Raw genomic sequence first — 22,181 nt, 5'->3', positions numbered from 1 at the left:
CTTTCTTTTTAGCCAGAATAATTTTAAAAACATTCATCTCTGGTTTACTGCCACTAGTTAAGTATCACTGAATAAGGTTAAACATTTCTAGAGAAAGCAGCCTTTTTGGCTGATGTGCTAAGGTGTTTCTAAATATCTTAGTTGGACATTTTTGCCTCCTACCTCCCACCCAGAACTTCATCAAGCCTTTCCCCTAGGCCACCACTGATCTAATACCTTCTTTGCTGTAAACTGCTAGGGCCTCCCTCAGAGCTGGAAGAAAGCAGACCTTGAAAGTTAAATTGCTTCTAGGCAATTCTTGACATCCTGGCAGGAAACCTAAGACCCATTTGTACAAGGCCACACTGTTTTCAGTTATTCAACTTTATTGTAAGAACAAAGTATTATTTTTAACAAAGAAAGCACAGTGCGTAAGGCAAGAGGATGGCCAGGTCTCAGACCAAGTCTCTTTCCCTAATGTTTCAGACCAGGTTGGCTAGAAGTCTAAAATGTAACATTTATCCACCAGGTGTCATTATTTACCAACTCTGGCAAGGCCCTGGGCCAGCTCCACACTCTCTATAGTTGAGATCAAGGGTAGAGATGAGAATATGAGATGATCAAAATGGATTTAGGAAAGGCACTGTGTCTGGAATGTAACTTGGGGGCCTTTCAAGGCCAGAGACGCTTTTCTGATTAGGTTTCTGAACTGCCCCCCCCCCCCCGTTTCCTCTGGAAGGAGTCAGGTTCTTAGGAAGAGCCCTGGCTCCCTGCTGCACTGTGCTGGGTTTAGGTGTGCACCCCCAAGTCTAAGCGGCCGTCCCATCTGTAAAATACATGACCTTACTTTTGCCCCAGTTGCCCCCTGCTCTTGCCTGCTGGTTCCTGGTCATGTGTCACGGGGCACAGGAAGGCACAGGAGAGGGACAAGCAATCGCTCCTCCCCAGACGGAAGGTCTCTAGAGAGCCAGAGTTGAGGCTACAAATGCCAATGGTCATGGGGCTGTGAGCATAGGAAATGGGTGTGCATGGCAGAGCCTGGGAGAGGCTCCCTAGAGGACTGAAGTAGGAAAACAGGCTTTGAAATCTCATACCCCCATGTGCCTCTTCAGCTGCAGGTACAGGGCAGGAAGCTGAGATGGGCTCAGGCCAGGCACCTGCCCTCAGAGCCAGCCATTACTGCTGAAGTCCATATGCAGCGCCTCCTCATCCGTGGGGCTCAGCTCCTGCAAGGGGGCACGGCAGGGGCCTCCGTAGTAGCCAAACCAGTCCATGGTCTTCTTCAGGCCGGGGATCCCAAAGCGCCGGGTCACCTGTGGAGCAGGGCCTGTTAGAACATACTGGGGAGTCCCTGCCTGCACATGTCTAGACACATGTGTCACTTTAGAAAGTTAGGGTTCCTCCCCACCTCCCCTGGTAAAGTAACTTTACCAAATTGGTGATACATTGGTTGATTGGAAATTCAGACTGAGAGACCAGAAGGCAGGGCAGCAGTAGAGAACACAATGCTAACAACTCAGATTAAGGAAGTCCCCTCTTTGGGTTTTAGGAGAAAAATCCACCCCATTGAGGAGAAACGTGGCATTCACTCCTCAACCTGGGACCAGAGACAATAGTAAGGCTGTGGGTCTGCAGCCTGGTTCCCAGGGACCTAGGGCCAGGGCACAGGCCTGGGAGGCCAAGAAAGGGAAGGGTCTGTGAGAGCGTCGACCATAGCCCAGACCTCCACTGGCCCTGCAGGAGGGACACTGATCCATACATAGCTCCCTCCTGACCCCAAATCTGAAAAACAATGTGTCAGCTGTCCTGAGAAATTCCATTATGTAGCCATATATCACAAACTTAATACATCCAAGAAAGTTTTCTTGCCTAAAAAAATGAGGGGCTGGACGACATGATATCTGGAGGGTTTTCCATTGTGAGGGGGACCAGAAGCTATTGTCATAACTTAAAATCATGCATGGGGTCTTCTAGAAAATGAAGCATCAAGTTTCTTCACCTTTGGCATAATAACCAGCAACTGGTTATTTTATGCTGATCAGAAGTGTTGGGTGAATCTCTGACTACCTAAAAGCTAGGAATGTAATCATTACTTACTAAAGTTTTATTTTGGAGGGAAGGTAAAACCTTAGAAGTATGGGTTTCACAAAGGGTAAAATAATAAAAGAGGTTGGCTGGGGTAAAGTTGAGAGCTGCTGATGAATGACTGATGACCATTTACCACTGGTGACCAGGGAATTTTTTCTTGAAATGAGTAATACACCATCCTCCTCCTAGCCTGGCCCCAGCCATAATGTTCTAATAACCTCAGCTTTTCACCCAAAACACCCAAAACATGAGATGCAAAAGACCTAAGGGAGAGGTTGGGAACAAGAAGTACCTAGAGAAAAGCTTTCTTCCACTGTAGGTATGTGACGTCTCTGAGTTGCCCCCTCCTCAGACCCACAGAAATAACTGAATGCTTTGGTGGTAAAGAACACAGAAAGTCCTAAATATAGCCAGGGCAGGAGGTTGGCTGGGTGGGAAGGCAGAGGAAGGACATTGTGTTCAAGCAAGGCAGGGCAACAGGGTGACATCAAGCTGCTCCTGGGGTGGCTGAGCTGACAGCCCAGGCAGCAGAAAGGTGTTCCAGGCATTCCTGAGTGTGTGCCCAGAGCTGGCACAGGAGGAGGCCCCGAGGGAAGAGTAAGGCAGGATGGCACGCGGAGAGCTAGCGGGGCAGCAAGCATCCTCTCCTCCCAAGGGGCAGCCCACGGCTTCATCTGTCAAACGAGGAGATGACAACACCTACCCCATGTCACAAGAATCAAATGGGGAAAATACCACTATAAAACCACACCCCCAAGGGACCTAAAAGCTCCTCCTTTTCCTGGCTTGGTGGTATGCTGGTTCTGGAACCTTCTCTCTGAAGGTGGGTGGGCATAGAGAGCAGAGGTCCCACCCCACTGGAGTGTCCAGTACATACCAGAGAGTCTGTGCCCTGATGGGGCTTGGCTGAATGGCCCTCATTTCTGTAGTTCTTGTGTCCTATTAATAGAGCATCCTATCCCAGGAGAACCTTCATACCCAAGGAGACTTGTGCTTTCCTCCCCAGCTGTCCTTTCTCTAAAGCTGAGTTCACCTGCTCCTTGGCGGTAAAGATCAAAGCTGGGAGAGAGATCTAGAGCCTACCACTGTACCCAAACAAAGCATTACTGCTTAGCCTGGAACTATCACCTCAGATGCAAAGCTTAAGGGGGTGCCAACAAAATCAGTCATCAAGTTAAGTAAAATTTAGTGCCATATTTTTTTAAAAAATCAAAATCAATGCAAAAAAACCCCACAATGAACAATGTCAATGTTGTTGGGTTTTTTTTTTAAGATTTTATTTATTTATTTGACAGACGGAGATCACAAGCAGGCAGAGAGACAGGCAGAGAGAGGAGAAAGCAGGCTCCCTGCTGAGCAGAAAGCCCGATTCGGGGCTTGATCCCAGGACTCTGAGATCATGACCTGAGCCGAAGGCAGCAGCTTAACCCACTGAGCCACCCAGGCGCCCCAGTGTCAATGTTTTAAATAAAACATTGGATCCGAGGGGCGCCTGCGTGGCTCAGTGGGTTGAGCCTCTGCCTTCGGCTCAGATCGTGGTTTCAGGGTCCTGGGATCGAGCCCTGCATCCAGCTCTCTGCTTAGCGGGAAGCCTGCTTCTCCCTCCCTCTCTGCCTGCCTTTCTGTCTACTTGTGATATCTCTCTCTGTGTGTCAAATAAATAAATAAAATCTTTAAAAAAAAAAAAAAGACAAGATCCAACAGAACCATGCCCTGCCATATCATGGCCCGAGGCAAACGTAAATGTGTGCCCCGAGATCCGTGTTCTGTATGGTTTTTTTGGTTCATTTTTTTTTTTCTAGGAATAGATGCAGGAAGAAAATTTTTGATGAAGTTGTTTCCATTCAAGCCAGGAAAGTTAAATTATAATAAATTATGTTTTTTAATATAGATAAAATATTTAAAACTAAAAGAATGCTGTTTTAATGCACCTACTTTTAAGTTTTCCAATATATATTTTTTGAAACAGTTTGATGTTCTATGGGGGGCAAAAATCACCATTTAGAAAAATACTTAGAGGGGCACCTGGCTGTCTCAGTTGGTAGAGCCTGCTACTCTCTCTTTTGTTTTTTTTAAGATTTTATTTGTTTATTTATTTATTTATTTATTTATTTGACACAGAGAGAGAGAGACAGCACAAGCAGGTGGAGTGGCAGGCAGAGGAAAAGGGAGAAGCAGACTCCCTGCTGAGCAGGGAACCCAACCTGTCCACTGACCAGGGAACCCAAAGCGGGGCTGGATCCCTCGGATCCTGGGATCATGACCTAAGCTGAAGGCAGATGCTTAACTGCTTCACTGCCTAACTGACTGAGCCACCCAGGTGCCCCGAGCCTGCAACTCTTGATCTTGAGGTTGGAAAAAGAAAAAGGAAGGGAGGGAGGGAGGAAGGGAAAATACTTAGAGTTTCCACTTCCAGAAAGATGGAATAGATGTATTTTTCCATATTCCTCCCAACAAATACAGCTAAAAAACCTTGGACATTATATAAAAACAAATGTAAGACTCTGAAAGGTAGAGAGAAGGAAGACAAGCTAGGGACTTCAGGACCCAAGGAACACAGAGAGGAGTTCCTTGGCCTCGACCGGAAGCTTAAGAAGGCAGCAACCCTAAAATGCCAATGGGTACAGATAATACGAGCCCCCAACAAAAGCCTATTCACTCAAGCCAAGGACCAGGAAGGAGCAGCCTGGTAAGATGGAAAACTTTAAGACAATCACCACTCTACTCCAGCCAGGCACCCCTACAAAAACCATGGCCCCATCCCTACCATCCCCATCCAGGCCAGCAAAGGTTGAATTGGGAGCCAGAACTTCTACCCGACTCTGGCAGGAAAGAGTGCCCTTCTCCACCTCCCCAACAATGGATGGTCTTAGCAGAGAGGAAAGTTAGGGCTTACACAGCACTGCCCACACCAAAAGAGGCCACCACCACCCCAGGCATATTTGTAATGTCAGTGGAGGCCACATGGGAAGCATTAAGGAGGCATTCCTACCCCTTCTGTCAGGGAAGTATCAGTGGAAGTCAGGGGCAGAGCTATAATTTTTTAAAACCCTCCCTAAAAGAAATCTTCAGGCCCAAATGATCTCATTGGAGAATTCTAGAAAATGTTTAGAGAATATTTAACACCAATTCTACACAGTCTCTTCCAGAAAATAGAAGAGGAGAGACTACTTCCCAGTGAATTGATGAACCTATTATTATCCGGAGACCAAAAATCAGACAAATGCAGTGCTAAAAAAGGGGAAAGCTACATACCAATATCTCCTATGAATATAGACAGAAAAATCTTCAACTAAGTGTTAGCAAATGGAACTGAGCAATATATGAAGAGAGTTACACATCATGACTAGGTGGGATTTATTCCAGGGATGCAAGTCTAGTTCAATATTAGAAAACCATCCATGTAACTCACCACATTAGCCAGCTACAGAGGAAAAAAAAAAAAAATCACACAATCATATCAAGGCAGAAAAGCAATTGACAAAATGCCTCCTGTAGTCCCAAACAGACTTGATTACTGTAGGTACGTAATAAATATTCTTCTTCTTCTTCTTTTTTTTTTTTTAAGATTTTATTTATTGGGCGCCTGGGTGGCTTGGTGGGTTAAGCCGCTGCCTTTGGTTCAGGTCATGATCTCAGGGTCCTGGGATCGAGTCCCACATCGGGCTCTCTGCTCAGCAGGGAGCCTGCTTCCCTCCTCTCTCTCTCTTTCTGCCTACCTCTCTGCCTACTTGTGATCTCTCTCTCTGTCAAATAAATAAATAAAAATATTTTTTAAAAAAAGATTTTATTTATTTATTTGACAGACAGATCACAAGTAGGTAGAGAGTCAGGTAGGAAGAGAGACGAGGAAGCAGGCTCTCCGTGGAGCAGAGAGCCCGATGCAGGGCTCGATCCCAGGACCCTGGGATCATGACCCAAGCTGAAAGCAGAGGCTTTAACCCACTGAGCCACTCAGGCACCCCATAATAAATCTTAAAACCAGGTGGTAATTCCTCCCACTTTGTTATTTTTTTTTTTCCAAAGTTGCTTTAGCTAGTTTAATTCTTTGGCCTTTCCATATAAACTTTAGAATAATCCGGTGTGGTCTTGCAGAGGGATACACACCAATGATGGGAGCAACAGAGAACCCAAAAATCAACTGGCACAAATATGCCTGACCGATTTTTTTTTAAGATTTTATTTACTTATTTGACAGACAGAAATCACAAGTAGGCAGAGAGGCAGGCAGAGAGTGGGAGAAGCAGGCTCCCTGCTGAGCAGAGAGCCGGACACGGGGCTCAATCCCAGGACTCTGGGAACACGACCTGAGCCAAAGGCAAAGGCTTAACCCACTGAGCCATCCAGGCGCCCCAGCCCAACTGATTTTTGACAAAGGTGCAAAAATAACTCAATGAAGACAGATGATCTTTTTGACAATGATAATGGAGCAAGTGGATATCCAGAAGCAAAAAGACAAAACAAAACAAAAAAAGGAAACTTCACCTAAGTCCAAACTGGCAACACCCCAGCTGTCCTTCCACCGGTGAACAGTTCCACGAGCCATGGCCTGGCCACACAGTGAACCACCTTTCATTAATAAAAAGAAACGGGCTGTTGCTGCGTGCAACAACTTGGATGGATCTGCAGGGAATTCGGCAGAATGAAAGCCAGCCAATTTCAAAGGTTGCAGATTCTATGATCCCATTCATATGGGCGTCTTGAACTGACAAAAGTATAAAAATGGTGAATGTATGGGTGGTTGCCGCAGTTAAAGAGGGGCTGGGGGAAGGAGGGGAGCAGGTGTACCCATGAATGCATAATATGAAGGATCCTTCTGGTGATTAAAGACTCTGTGTCTGGAGCTTATCAATGTCCAAATACTGGTTGTGATATTGTACTTTAATTTTGTAAGATATTTTGGGGGGAAACTTGGGGATGGATGGGTACATGGACTCTCTCTGTATTCTTTCTCTCTCTCTTTTTTTAAGATTTTTATTTATTTATTAGAGAGAGAAAGAGAGAGCGAGAGAGCACATGCAGGGAAATGGCAGAAGCAGTCTCTCTGGGATCATGACCTGAGCCAAAGGCAGATGCTTAACTGGTTGAGCCACCCAGGTGCCCCTGTATTATTTTTTACAACTTCATCTGAATCTACGGTTATCTCAAAATTAAAAGTTTAATTTAAAATATGCATACAGGGGCACCTGGGTGGCTCAGTAGGTTAAAGTCTCTGCCTTCAGCTCAGGTCATGATCTCAGGGTCCTGAGATTGAGGCCCGCATCGGGCTCTCTGCTTGGCGGAGAGCCTGCTTCCCCCTCTCTCTTTCTCTGCCTGCCTCTCTGCCTACTTGTGATCTCTCTCTGTGTCACATAAATAAATAAAATCTTTTAAAAAAATAAAATAAAATATGCATACAGGGGGCCCTGGGTGGCTCAGTGAGTTAAGCCGCTGCCTTTGGCTCAGGTCATGATCTCGGGGTCCTGGGATCTAGTCCCGCATCGGGCTCTCTGCTCAGCAAGGAGCCTGCTTCCCCCCCCACCCCGCCTGCCTCTTTGCCTACTTGTGATCTCTCTCTATCAAATAAATAAATAAAATAAAATAAAATATGCATACAAACGTGTCTATAGGAAAACACATTGTCCTCCCTGTGTCAGATGCCAATACGGATCAGCACCGCACGGCCGGGCTCTTGACAGGCATTCCGTCTCGGCTCGTCTCCTTGACTTGCCCAATACGGAATCGGGGTACACCGTCTGACTGCAGAATAGATTACTCAAAGACAAAACTCTCCTGGGAAATCTGGGCTCTGAATACACCCAGCCTCCTAACACCTCCCTTACCCCTAATCATTCTGTTTTCCAGGATCTGAGCCCTTCTAAAGCTGAAGGAGAGGCCCATGGTTCACCCTCTTCAGGTAGCGTGTCTCTAAGGAAGGTCCCTGGATTTACTTAATGTCACCATGATCAGCCAGGATATTTGTCTCAATGCTTACTCCAGGTCTAGAGGGCTGGAATTTTAACAGGATCCCTAAATGAATTCCAGTGCAACCAACAGGGCTCAACTTTGTCTGAAGTTGTGATTTTCTGGAGAGGCACAAGGAGTTCCCATGCTGGGACGTACTCTGAAGGGACTTTTTTTTTTTTTTAATATTTTATTTATTTATTTGACAGACAGAGATCACAAGTAGGCAGAGAGGCAGGCAGAAGGAGAGGGAGAAGCAGGCTCCCTGCGGAGCAGAAAGCCCGATGTGGGGCTCAATCCCAGGACCCTGGGATCATGACCTGAGCCGAAAGCAGAGGCTTTAACCCACTGAGCCACCCAGGCGCCCCAGAAGGGACTTTCTGAAAGGGAAGACACTTCCCATTGAGGGCACAGACACCCCCCCCATGCCCTGGGGCCAGCATCCGGGAGCTCACCGCAGTGTTCGGCTCAATGAGGCGGTGCTGCAGTTTCTGGGCATCTTCCCATTGCCCCGTGAGGCACAGTCGCTCCAGCTGGCACACCTGAGCCCCCAGGACGTTGGCCAGGGCACACACGCCCCCCACGGCTCCTGCCCCACAGTAAGATTGCAAAACGTCAGCCAGAGCTGCTTCTCATGGGCGATTCCAAACCCTGAGCCCCTGCCCCTCTTATTCTGGGAAAGAGGATGTGGATTTCCATGCTAGCCATGTCCAAGGCACGCTCTGTGAGTCCAGAGTCCAGATTTCCAGAGTGAAAAGCTGCCAGCATATTTGAAGTAGGATCCCACACACTGAAGGTCAGGAAACAGAGCCTGAGGCTAACTTAAGGACAGTTCCTCCCCTGCACCCCCAACACACCTCCCAGACTGAAGTCCCACCGGCCAGTTGACAACACCTCCACTAGCCTCTGACTCATCAGTCCGGGAAGGGGGTGGAGTGGACGGGAAGCCTTCGCTCCTCTGAAATCTTATTCCTCCCCCTCCCCGGTGAATTCAGCCTGGGATGATGCTGGGGGTGGGGGGCAGTGGAAGGAGCCCTGGACACAGTCAGGAGACCACGTATTTCCTCCCACTGGCAGCATGAATTTGCATGAGTCACAGACCTCCCAGTCCTCTGTTCTCATCTGGGCAGTGAAAACGGGCTGGCTGTGATCTCGGGAGGCCTTGCCACTCTGCCAACCTGCGATGTGATTCTAAGGCTAGTTAGGGGTGACCCTAAGCATGGTGGCCTCCAGACCGGAGAGTGGGAAATTTGGAATGAGCTAAGATAGCTACCAGTGATCCCCACTCTATGCCAGTCACTATGCAGACACACCGCCGAGGCTCTCACATTCTCACAACACCTCCCTGCTTTACAGAGTAGGGGCTCAGGCCAGCGAGGTTGTACACCCTGCCCGGCAGTACTCAGTAAGTGGCCGAGCTGAGATTCCAACTCACGTCCCCCTGCCGGCTCGGCCCGTGCTCTTTGCATCTACTCCGCCCTCAGGAACAAGGCTTCAGTGGGTCCCCTCTTCTGGCCTTGCACTTTGGAGACTGCAACGTGGCAGAGGAGAGATTGTGCAAGGACCCAGGCTGCAAGCCACAGTCTGTGCAGACCAGAAGAGAGGATCCACAATTGCCCCCTTAGCGCCGGACAAGTAACGCAGATCTGGACTTCCTGGGGCTTCAGCCCAAGGGAGCCGATGGATCCTCTCTTCCCAGCTCTGGGGCTTAAATCCAACCTGAACCCAAGGAGCCTGACCCACAGCAGACCAGCACAGCTGCTTTAGTGGTGACATTCCTCGGATCCTGGACTGGAACAGAATCGGGCCGCTGAAGATCCCAGGCCCCGCCCTCTAGATCTGACAGTTCCTTCTGGCCTGGCCGCTGGGGGAGGGGAAAACAGACTCCTGGACCAGAGGAAAGGCCCCAAGGCCTCTGTCCTCAGAGGACGACTTACAAGGTGAGATTAGAAGAGATAAATTTGTTAACTAAGCAGAGAGCCTGGGACTTAGAACAAACTTCAGGCATCCCTGCTATAGCCCAAGGACTACACATGGCCACTGTCTTCTGCCCAGAGAGGTCGCTCGTAAGCCTCCAACTGTCAGACAAGTGAGGCAAAAGGACCCTGCAGACCCAGCCCCAGCCTTCATGCGGGGCCTGGCTGTACCACCCACCGAGACAGTGTGAGAGTAATAGGGGACCTACCCACGGCATAGCTGGCCAGCAGGAAGCCAGCCGATCCAGCCAACACCTGGAAGTCCTGCCTCCTGGTCTTGTGAACCAGCAGCCCCATCTTGGTCACCTGCAACAGCAAACCCGTGTGAGCGCTAAGCCTCGAGCTTCCACACCACGCGAGACGGGGGCTGGCCAAGGGTGGGGGAATGAGCGCCTCGGCCCCACAGAGCTCCCCTCAAACTTGGACAGAGCCTCAGAGAGCCCACATGGTGGGAAGAACCCCAACAGGGGCCCAGGACTGAAGTGGGTCCCAGAGCCTCCCTGAAGCTAAGAGCCCGGGAGAAGAGGAAGGACCCCGGCGGGAGCCGCTGCCACTCACGTCACCACCACTGTCCTTGATGCCCACGATGTTTGGGTGCTGGGAGAGCGTGACCACCGCATCCACGGGCAGGTCCAGCCCCGTGTTGGCTGGGACGCTGTAGAGCACCACAGGAATGGGGGAGAGGTCAGCGACCTGAGGGAGGCAGAGAAGAAGGGAGAGGGAGAGGGCAGCTGCCCCAGGCCTGAGGAGCCCCAGGCACAGCCCACCACCAGCAGCTCCGGGCCTGGGTCCCCGCAGGGCCTCCTGGACAGGCCAACCTCCTGAACTAGGAGTCACAGTGCTGTGTTCCTTGCTTATAAATGATAATAATAACATTTCGTGAGTGCTTTCTATGTGCCAGGCTCAGTTCTCAGTCCTCTGTATTTCGATGGAGTTAGATCCTTGCAGTGACCCCATGAGGAAGCCACCATCACTTCTCCCCTGTGAGAGGTGAGGAAACAGCCATACAGTGTAGCTGGTCAGTCGCCCAGCAGCATCCCTCCCCGTTCCCCCAGAGGCCATTCATGGGAAACAGGTTCTCCTCTCGGGCCCCAGCTTCGCTGTCTCGTCTCCTCCTCCAGCCTCCTCTTGGTCGCAGGCCCCAAACCCATGCCCACGCCTCACACCCACCTTGGTGTAGTGGTGAATTAGGGCCGCGCTGCTCATGCGGCCACGATAGTAGCAAGGGGTCACCACGATGGCAACATCAGCCCCAACCTGGGCCATGCTCACAGTCATCTCCACGGTGGCTTGAGTGGCTATAGGAAGAAAGACGGCGTCTTCCCTCTGTGGCCTATACGCCACAGCAGGCAACATGACGGGGACAGCAGGAAGCAGAAGGGCAAGGCTAGGATCCCAGAGCAAGCAAGGGGTTCAGAAGAGACAGAACCAGTAGCCTGAACCAGCCCCAGGGCCAAGGAACCTGGCTCCCCAACAGCCCCAGTCACCCCCCCAACCCCCCGAGCCCAGAGCACCGTGGTCTCACACTCGCAGCCGGAGCCGGCTAGCAGGAGTTTGTCCTTGGGCATGGCCTGGCGGACTCGGCTCACCACCTCCAGCCGCTCGCTGCTGGTCAGGAAGGGAAACTCGCCATTGGAGCCCTGGACCACGAAGCCTACAAGAGAGGTCCCATCACAGCCAATGCCTTCCCATCCTCTGCAAGCAACCGGGACATTGGTGGTACATGCACCCGTGTTCCTACCTCCCGAACACCATAGCTTTTCACACATTTCCTTCCCATCTTTGTCCTGATCCAGGCAGAATGTTTTACCCAGTTCTGACGGCCGTGTCCGCACCATTTTCTTTGTGTTAATGAACTATCTTAGCTATACCCCAAAGAATCAATAATAATAAAATCCACAGGTGTGTACCCAGCACCCATGGCAACCCTCCTCTGATCACCTTTTTCTTCCTCTTCTAGCTGTGACTTGGGTGTCATTGTTCCCCTTCATGTCTTTATCCCCTTTAGATGTACACATTGACCCATAAACAAGACACAAGGCATTTTTTGCCATGTAAGTTTTACAGAAACAGAATCAAGCTCTTAACAACGTTCTGCGGTTTGCTATTTGTGCTCAAGATCATGTTGTGACCTTTGTCCACGGCAGTACACAGTTCTGGTTCATTCATTTTAACTGCTATTATAATCTATGGTGAGGTTTGACGATACTTTACTTTTCATTCTCCTGTTGGGGACATTTAGAATGTTTCCTTAGTTTTGCCATCACAAATAATGTTAAAACAAACACGTCCACTAAAGTCTTCTGTGCCCATGTCTGAGCTGCTCTACAGTTCACTTGGGTGTGTGACTGCTGAGTCATGCCTCCATGTATCTTCACGTGCCACACATCTGCCTCATTAGCTGGTTCGCACCCCGTTGGCTCATGGAAGGGTCTGTTAGTGTTCCTCTTTGCCAACACTGGGTAGAATTCATTTTTGCCAATTTTCTGGATGAAAGTGAGAATTAATTTTTTCCAATTTTCTGGGTGAAAAGTGACATCTCATGATCTTATTTTGCATTTTCCTCTTTGATCGATCACCCGAGAGGTTTCTAATGCCACCCCGGAAGGTGTCAACCCTTTTACATCACAGAATTGATGCTCTTTGGCTGAATCCGAAGGGAATGTATAAAACCATTTTCCTCTCTGCTTCTTTCATTTCACTTTCTCTCTCCTCTTCTTCCTCCTCTCTACTCCCTTCCACTCCAAAAACAGTGTTCTGAAATAGCTGACAAATACAGCCTGTGACACAACAAGATTATTAATAAATAGGAGACCGCTTGGGAGAAAGGAAAGAGAAGAAAGCTGGGGGGCGATACTGATCCACAAAATCCCTGCCAGGCAGTTGAGAGACGGGGCCTGTCGCTTTGATTTGGAGCTTCCTGACAGTCAAAGCTAAAAGGGAAATGTGGTCAGCTGACAGATCGCGGAACGCAAGATAAAAGCAAAGCAGCTGCCCCAGAGACACACAGTTTCCTGGCATCGGGACCAAGAGAGACTGTTCCCGTGAGTCATCCTTAGGGGACATGGTGTGATGGAGAGTCAACTTTTCACCACGAACCTTTTTCCATGCTGCTCACGACAGCACCAGATCCCAGGAGGTGGATTGCCACAATGGCTCCCTGAATAAGTAGCATTTTGGTGGCATTGCAGGGAGCATCTTGAGGCAAATAGTTTTGGGCTTCTGTTGTGCTACCTCCTCAGGGTCTATTTCTCCATGTCAGGCCAGGAGCCTCCTCCTGTCTTGTTACAAAAGGTGCTAGTGGTTTCCCAGTGGGTCCCCCTGTCCCCAGGTGTGGGGTCGCTAACCCCAGAGAGGAATGGACCAGCATCCTCTACTTCGAGGTCGAGGATTCTGAGACTGAACTTTTGCCCCTCCCTCAATGGAAATGGCTCCAAAGACACCCCCCTCCCTCCCTCCCTCCGAAACCCTGTGGGCCACTGGGCCGGGCCAGTTCCTGCTCCAGTCACTTCTTCAGCAGTGCTCACTCTTCCCCAAGCCCCCCTCCATTCTGGTGGCCAGTTCCAGGGATTCCTGGCCCCAGCTGTTTTGCACTCTGAGAGGGGAAGCAGGGCCCTGGGCTCAAGACTCGCCCGGTGGCCTTTCCCTTGTCTCAAGTAAAGGAGCATGTGATCCAGGCCTGACTCCTAAGGAGGAAATCAGGCCTGGCTGGGGAGGAGGGAGTATCACAGAGTCGGGGAAGGCTTGGACCCAACTCCCCTTTTGAGCAAGTTACATCATGTCTCTGAGTCCCCATTTCCTTTTCTATGGGATGACAATAAAAACATTTCAATGTTTGGGGCGCCTGGGTGGCTCAGTGGGTTAAAGCCTCTGCCTTCGGCTCAGGTCATGATTCCAGGGTCCTGGGATGGAGCCCCACATCGGGCTCTCTGCTCAGCGGGGAGCCTGCTTCTCCCTCTCTCTCTGTCTGCTTCTCTGCCTACTTGTGATCTCTGTCTGTCAAAGAAATAAAATCTTTAAAAAATTTTTCAATATTTTTAAAGGCCCAGACAAGAAAATGTACAAGAAAGCACTCTGAAATCTTTAAATTGATGCTGCCAAGAGCCCCCTCCCTCTTCTGGGTGGGATATCCAGTGTTAGGCCCGCTGTACCTCCCCTGGTGTAGAGAGGAGACTAGAGGAGGGGGAGAGCCAGGGACCCAAATGGGTCAGGAGTGAAGACAGTGGGTGTCGGAGCAGCAGTGTGGTGGAGTGGCTCAGATGCATAGACTGAACTCACGAGAGCCTGAGTGTAATTCTCAGCACAGGAACTCATCAGCTATGAGATTTTTCTTGGGGGTGGGAGGGGGGGTAAAATGGCTTCACCAAACTTCAGCTTCCTCACATGAAAAGTGGGGACCAGGGGTGCCTGGGTGGCTCAGTGAGTTAAGCCGCTGCCTTCGGCTCAGGTCATGATCCCAGGGTCCTGGATCGAGCCCCGCATCGGGCTCTCTGCTCAGCAGGGAGCCTGCTTCCTCCCCTCTCTCTGCCTGCCTCTCTGCCTGTTTGTCATCTCTCTCTGTCAAATAAATAAATAAATAAATAAATAAATCTTTAAAAAGAAAAAAAAGTGGGGACCATACAGTGCCCTCCTTAAAGAGTTGTGAGGCTTAAATGAGATACTATTTGTAAAGTGCTTAGATTAGAACCTAGCACTGTTCGCTGAGAATTAACACTGGTACAATACCAATGGCAGTCTTTGAATCTGAATGGCACCCCATCACCCTTGCTTTTTGTCTACTTTGGGAGTCGCCAACATTTTTCTAGAGTGACTGAATATTTTTTTCCATTGACATTTTTGTTACAAAGCATTTTTCTACATTTTTTATTTGATAAATTACTTTATTTTTAATGTAGGCCTCATACACAATGTGGGGCTTGAACTCATGACCCTGAGATTAAGAGTTCCACCAACTGAGGCAGCCAGGTGCCCCTGTTACAAAGTATTTTAAATTTAAAGTGTATATATATACATATGCACACACACATATATATTAGCATTTATATAAAGTCACTTATTAGTAATTTTAAAAATATTCAAATACTGGGGCATCTGGCTGGCTTAGTCAGTGGAGCATACAACTTTTAATCTCGGGTTTGTGAGTTCAAGCCTCATGCTTGATGTAGAGATTACTTAAAATCTTTAAAATAGATAGATAGATGGATAGATAGAGGAAATCAAATACTTCCAATTATGCCCCATAAAATCAATCAACGTTTAGGGTGTTTGTCGATTTATCCATCTTTTGGAAGGATCTTTCTGGGTGCCTTCTCCTGGGAGTGTGAGGCCCACAGGCTGGGAAACACTGGTAAGCTTATTAACAGATGCCAATGGTACATTTCTGTGTAAAGGAGCCGCTGGGGGTTAGACAGTGCTGTGTAGCTGACTTCTCCCCACTTTCATGGAAGAGACAGCTGCCTCCCTTGAACCCCCTTACTGGAGGTCACCCCTTGCCCCAGAAACAGCTTCTTGGGACCCAGGAAGAGGAGGCAGGGGGAGTCCCAGGCTTGAGGGAGGGTACAGAGAGTCAGGACATGTGGTAAGAAGACAGGGGTAAGCATGAGAGAGGGAGCCCTCTCTGTAGGGCCAAGGGGCACTGGCCTGAGGGGCAACACACGGCAGGACTCAGGGTCTGAGCCTTGGAGTCGGGCAGAGCTGGGCTCTAACTCCAGCAACACCACTGTCTATGCCCTGTCAGGAGAATCACGTCTCTGAGCCTCAGGGGTCTCATCTGCAAGAGGAGATAACGCAATACTGTCTCCACGGGACCAGGCTGTACACTTCACACAGAACGTGGCATATGCTAAAAACTGGAAAGAAAAAAAAAAAGAGGGAGCTGCTGGTAGTACTAGTAATACTCCCAGTTAGTGCTAGCAGCCGCCACAGCCACAGCCATAGTACAATAGAGAGTATACGAAGAGAGAGTATACGGCACAACAGCTCTGAAGGTAGGCAGGGGGAGGCACTCACGGGGATCCCAGTGGCCTCGGAAAGCAGGGGGAGAGCCCTCCAGTGCAGGACTTGAGCAGCAGTAGACAAGGGGAAGATGACACCAAGAAGACAAGAGACCCACACCCCACCTTGCTTACTAGCTCCTGAAAGCCTGTCTCTCTCCCCACCTCCTGACACCCGCTGCTCCCTCCTTCCCCGGCCACCAGTGGGTTGGTGGGTGCTGAGCTCCCGGGAGACGTCTCATCCCCAGAACCTGAGACCCGGGGAAGCTGATTTATGGAGTCTTGAATCAGCCCAGCAAAAAGCCCAGGCCAAGGGCCCCATGAAGACGACTGTGGGAGTGGGAAGCCTCTCCCCGTATCCCCGTCCAGTCCTGAGGCTGGCCACAGAGCGCCCCCCGACTCAGAATGAGGGTATACAAGGCTTTATTGGCTCAGTTCCAGGGATCTGGTATCGGTCTGGGCTTCTCAGCTTCTCCTGGGATCTGCCTCGCCTATCTTCTCTCGGTGGGTCTTCAAGGGCCTGCTGAGTGTGTCTCAGCTGCTTCCCTTCCTTCCATCTTCCCCTCCATCAGGAGCCATTCTCTGCAGCAGACCCTCCTCAGAGACTCGAAGCGGCCCAGGAGCTATGGGGGGCTGAGAAGGAAGGGGTTCGGGTGGCAGCCTCTCACCCTGGGCCACACAGGGTGCCCCGCAGGAGAGAAAACAGGGCTGCAGTCATGTGCCAGCCCTGTTGGGGGAAGGGGATCTCCATCTGTGGTTAGGTGGCTTCAAAGGGGTGGTAGGTCTGCTGGCTACGGTTGGGCAGACTATGGCTCTGGTGGCTCTGATAACCCTGGTGGCCGTGGGGACCATGGCCGTGGAAGGTGTGCGTGTGGTTCAGGCCAGCTACCGCGGTGTCTCGCTGCATGAGGAAGTTCCCCTTCAGCTTCAACTCCACCTCCTCAAGGGCCTTCAGCTCCTCCTGGTTGATGTCTTTGGACTCCAGGTGGCCTGAGTTCTGGTACGTCATGGCGCGCTGCAGCATGGAGTTAGCCAGCTGCTGTCCCAGGTTGTCAATCTCCTTGGTGCAGGCAGCCACAGCAGCCCACGTGGCCGCGTCGGTGGACGAGGATTTGCCCGACTCCCTGTGTGTCTCTTTGGTCACCGAGGCGCCAGACAACCTCTGCTTGGTGGCGAAGGCCTCCCGGTGCACGGCTGTGCCCACCTCGCCTTGCCTGGTGGTGACGGTCTCCACGCGCACCGTGGTGCTGGCCTTCCCACTGCCGCTCTCAGGGGGAGGCGCGGTGCTGCTGCTGCAGGAGGCCAGCTTCTCCTCGGAAAGGCGGCTAAAGTGCGATTTAATCCAGTTCTCATTCTTTGCTCTGTGACCTTCTGGTGGCTCCTGCCCCTCCTGTGAGGGCACAAGGAATATCTTCCCTCTCTTCTTCCTCTGCTTCCACAGCATGAGGCCTCCACCTCCGAGTAAGAGGGCAGCCCCCAGCACCACCTTGCATGATGGTTGCTGGATGAGCTCCAAGATGGCCTCCAGGTCCCTAAGCCAGGCAGGCAGACCTAAGAGCACACTGGGAGTGAGGGAGCCCGGATGGTCTGGTTCATGCTTGAAAGGGCAGGTTCCCTGAGGCTGTCTGACAGGCAGGCCACCAGTGGGACCCTTCCTAGGATGCCCCTCCCACCTCAGCAATGAAGCCCATTGTGAGGAAGGTGGCTAGGGGGCGGGGTGGGGAGAGGCCACAACATCCCTCCTATCCAACCTGGCAGGTGTTTCCTGAGACCCAAGTCCGGTCTCCCACACTGACAGCTGTCCCCAAGGTCAGTGGGAAACTAGCTTCCCCAATTTTGAGTCTCTTCTGCCTTCTGCTTGTGATCCATTCTGTGACTCAATCCTTCTTCTTTTCCAATCTTTGGTTTCTCTCCCTCTCCATCCGGTGGCCCCCCAGGGGGCAGGAGCCACTGACCACGACTGAAGGACCCCCTTGGTTGGGCTGGCCTCCATTCCTGGCAGTCTGACGTTGGTGTCTCCTTTCATTTAGGGCCACCCCTGCTGCCAGCTGAGCTCATTCCATCCCCATTTGCAGCCCCAACCCCTTTACAGAGCAGGGTCCAGATGGAAAGGGGCCCAGGAAGGAGCTCATTCTAGAATAACATGAGGTCACAACTGAGAGGAGGTAAGCAGTGAGCTGAGAAGGCAGAGTGGGTAGGATAAGGGTCTTTACCAGATCCCAGGGGCCATTCCAGAATGGTGGCTGCTATGTATTGCCTTAGTGATGCACCTGCAAACCCAGAATTTGCCCTGCTCCCCCTGTGCCTTGGTTAAATAGGCACAGTTTAGATGCTGAGCAGGTGCGCCACCTGACCAGGCTCTCTGTAGGTACAAACAGTGGAGAGTCTGGCCTATAATCCCAAATTATATCCAGAGCCTCTCAGGATAGAAACAGGCCTGGGCTCCTCTGTTTTTCTCCCAGAGGCATCTAACACATTAAAACACACATACACACACACACACACACATATATTTCACTTTTAAAAAGCAAATGCCAGGGCACCTATGTGGTTCAGTCAGTTAAGTGTCTGCCTTCAACTCAGGTCATGATCCCAGGGTCCTGGGATCACATCGGGCTCCCTGCTCATCGGGGAGTCTGCCTCTCCCTCTGCTGCTCCCCCTGCTTGTGCTCTCTCTCTGTGTCAAATAAATAAAATCTTAAAAAAAAAAAAAAAAAGGGAAGAAGAAGAAGTAAATGCCAAAACAGGGTTGTGAAAATTGTGATTTCTTAGAAAAGATTTTATTTATTTATTTGACAGAGACACAGTGAGTGAGGGAACACAAGCAGAGGGAGTGGGAGAGGGAGAAGCAGGTTCCCGGGGAGCCCCGTGTGGGGCTCGATCCCAGGACCCTGGGATCATGACCCGAGCCAAAGGCAGAGGCTTTAACCCCCTGAGCCACCCAGGCGCCCCATAAAATTGTGACTTTTTAAAGCAAAATACTTCTATTTAATTAGAAGTGTACATACTAAAGGAATAAGACATATGCTCAAAGTTTTATGGGAAACATCATCTCCCTAGTCCTGCTGAAGTAGATCTATGTTGTCTGCTGACCTCATTTGGAAATAACAATTCAAAGTTCATCTCTGAGGTTGCTTGTGGGAGTGAGTTCAGGGCCAAATGGCCCCTCTGCAACAATTTTACCCTCCAGCCTCCAGTTATAACTTTCATTTAAAAATGATACTCTTTATACAAATTGTCAGTAAAAATTAACAATGAAAAAATGAGAAATAAAGAGAGCTACACAGTTTCAGGCAATACCTTCCAGAAGAATCTCTAACTGTTCACTGATTCATCAAGGGCAGATTCCCACCTCCCCTTTAGATGACCTTTAACTTACTGCAGGAGGCCCTGGCAATGCGGTATGTGATGGCTTCCTCCTCTGCCCCTGAGTGTTGGGCAGCACAACCAAAGCGGGAGACCAGAATAGGGCCAGAGAAACACCGTCTGTAGAGCAAAACTTGTTCACGGCTCCTTTCCCAGGCATTCTGGCTGTGTCCTGGGAGCAGGGACAGGACCCTATGGGCTCTATTCTTTGTGCCAGGACCTCACACTTGAGCTCCTGGGGAGGAATGCATTAACCCTGTGGCTCAGTTCCATTCTAAAATGAAGAAATCAGATTAGAGAGGTTCAGTGATTTCTCCAAGGTCGCCATAACTGACAGATCCAGGATTCTTACCCAGGCCTTCTAACTGCGGATGCTGAGCTCTTTCTACCCAGCCCACTGCCTCCCTGGTGTGTGGGTAAAAGAGAGATGGGGCAGGAGCAGGAACCTGTGTGGGTTGCATGGGAAACAGGCTAGTGGGCACCCCATGAGAACAGGAACTAGAGGTACCCTTCGCCAACGCCTGTGCTCCTGGACAAGCCTATGCCCTCTGCAGGACTGGATGATCAGGTAGGAGGGAAGGAAGGATCCAGAGAAGAGCCTGGGGGTGTCAGTGGATTATCTTGGTCACAGGCAGACACTGGACACAAAGTTCACCCCACCCCCAGCACCAGGATGTCCTTGAACCTAGAGTGTGAAGCAGAGTCTCCCTGCCTCTTAAGATTCAAGAAGTGAGGGGTGCCAGTCAGTGAAGCATGTGACTCTTGATCTTGGGGTCATGAGTTCAAACCCCACAATGGGCGTAGAGATTACTTCAAAAAAAAATTTTTTTTTTAATAAAAGATTCAAGGAGCTTCTCCCTTTGCTTCAAGAGACCCTGGCCTCTGTGCAGAATTTCAGGCCCCAGCGAGCTGAGCCCGAGCAGAAATTTACTTCAAGTTTGTGTCACTGCTCACTGTGGGCATCCACAGAGCATTCACCGTGCCCTAGGGAAGGCTCACCTGCACCTCCACCCTGAGATGTGGATGAGATTTGGGTCAGGCCAGCAGTCACTGTCACAAAGCGGCTCTGCCCACAGTGCCAACAGCACTGTGGTCCTAGTGACTGTGACCACTGGATCTGTAACTTCTAAGGTACATCACCCTTCCCTATTCACTGCGTGCTCTCGTTTGCCCTCTCTCGGATTTTTCTCCCAGCCAGCCGGCGATGTGGGCATTACTCCTCCCAGGTGTCAGATGGGGAGACTGAGGTTTAGAGAGATGACCTCACAGCTAACTCAGCGGCGGAGCTGTGATTTGAATCTAGAGTCCACCGCCCCGCCGCAGTCAGAACCTCTCCATTTCCAGAGCTGGTGCCAACCGGACTTTATTGGTTGAAACAGTGTGGTCTAGCAACTCAGCGTTTGGTGCAGGTGGAGTGAAACACCCCAGCATAGTCCTGCAGTCAGACGTGGGTTCAAATCCCAGCTCCGCCATATGTTAGCAATGACCTTGGGCGAGCGACTGTGTCACTCTGAGCCCCAGCTTCCCATCTGTGAAATGGGGCTAGTGAGATTACGGCCTCAGGGACTTGTCACGGGTGACAGATGAGGGTGGGCAGGATGGGGGGAATTGACCCCTTCTTCTTCCCTTCACTTACTGTGCCTGTGGCTGTGTCGCACATGGAGTGTTACAAGTGTCTGGTCCCTGACCTCGGCGAGGGGAGACCCATGTGTAAAGAGAGAAATGAGTCAGAGGATCCAGAACAGGAATTAGTTCTGCTAAGGAAGGCTTGGCTCAGAAGAGAGTGTGCAAACAAGGCTTTTAGGGAGATGAGCCCACTGGCTGGGTTACCATGTGACACCCCTCGCTGCCTTCACAGCCGCACAGTGTTCGGTTGACAAGGACTTTTGTCCCCATTACCTAGTCTGAGCCCCACAATAATGCTGGGCTAGGAAGGCACTCTGGTAGTTTACAACCGGGGAAACTGAGGCAGACGAGACTCAGTCAAGGTTGCAAGCTAGCAAGGAGCTTCCTGCCTCTTAACTCCAGAACGGTCCCCTCTGCTCCTCTCCCATAATAAAATGACCCCTGGGCACCTAACTGTCTCTGAGCAGCTCCCTGGCTGAGGAGCCTGGGGTCATTCCCATCTTCCCCCACTCCCCCAGAGGACAGATCCCACTTACCTCGGAAGGGTAAGGTACCCAATTTGTGCAGATTCTCCTCCAGTTTCTCATAGTCCACCTCTGCCGTGGCAGTGAAGGGGGTGGTCACAGGGGGGTAGATGCCTGCAATGTCCACCCTCCTCCCCTCTCCCAAGGCCCAGGCCCCCACTTTCCTGGACAAGCCCCTGCTCAGCCCCTGCCTCACAGAGGACCAGATTCCACGGCCCAGCATCTCTGCGAGAGGCCCGAGGCCCAGCTGGTCTCTGCCCCTGCGTGACACAGAGTTTACACTCCTTCCTACCCTTGTTAATGATCAGTGTGTCTAGTTAAAAATTTGCTGCCCCCTGACTGTTGGCGCTAGGGCAGGCCTGGGCTGAGCGTCCCCAGGGTCAGAGGCTAAGCCTGTAGGCCCCATGGCTATTCTCCCCTTAGGGAGCGGCTGGACAAATGCCACAGCCCAGTGTCCCTCTGGCCAGGCGCGGGGGCGGGTTCCTGGAGTACGACCCCGGAGAGCTTCTCTAGTGGGGGCGGAGCCGGGCCCTCCTCCTCCAGTTGCCAGCCCCGCCCGGAAGGCCGACTTCCGCTTGTAGGGCCGCGGCTGGCGGAGCCGGAGCCGATTGGCCGAGCCGCCCCTGCCCTGTGGGGTGGAAGCGTGGTTGCTGAGCTGCTGCCTGGGAACCGTGACTCCCCGCCGG

General features: G+C 50.9%; 2 protein-coding genes across 2 annotated transcripts; both read right to left on the bottom strand.

Annotated features, from left to right (window-relative positions):
• Positions 1 to 347: 347 nt before the first annotated feature.
• On the bottom strand, positions 348 to 22,028 carry HOGA1 (4-hydroxy-2-oxoglutarate aldolase 1). Its single transcript, XM_044240254.1, has 7 exons — positions 21,508 to 22,028; positions 11,512 to 11,640; positions 11,157 to 11,284; positions 10,545 to 10,679; positions 10,196 to 10,292; positions 8,466 to 8,599; positions 348 to 1,292 (listed from the first exon to the last, which is right to left on the bottom strand). The coding sequence occupies exons 1-7, from the start codon at positions 21,716 to 21,718 to the stop codon at positions 1,143 to 1,145; spliced, it is 984 nt and encodes a 327-aa protein (XP_044096189.1). The 5' UTR covers positions 21,719 to 22,028; the 3' UTR covers positions 348 to 1,142.
• C2H10orf62 (chromosome 2 C10orf62 homolog) lies at positions 16,642 to 17,423 on the bottom strand. Its single transcript, XM_044240255.1, has one exon. The coding sequence runs from the start codon at positions 17,421 to 17,423 to the stop codon at positions 16,737 to 16,739; it is 687 nt and encodes a 228-aa protein (XP_044096190.1). The 3' UTR covers positions 16,642 to 16,736.
• Positions 22,029 to 22,181: the final 153 nt, after the last annotated feature.

The sequence above is a fragment of the Neovison vison genome, chromosome 2 (assembly GCF_020171115.1).
Source record: "Neovison vison isolate M4711 chromosome 2, ASM_NN_V1, whole genome shotgun sequence".
Lineage (NCBI taxonomy): Eukaryota > Metazoa > Chordata > Mammalia > Carnivora > Mustelidae > Neogale > Neogale vison.
Note: the sequence above shows the minus strand (reverse complement) of the source record. Positions and strands in the feature narration are given on the sequence as shown.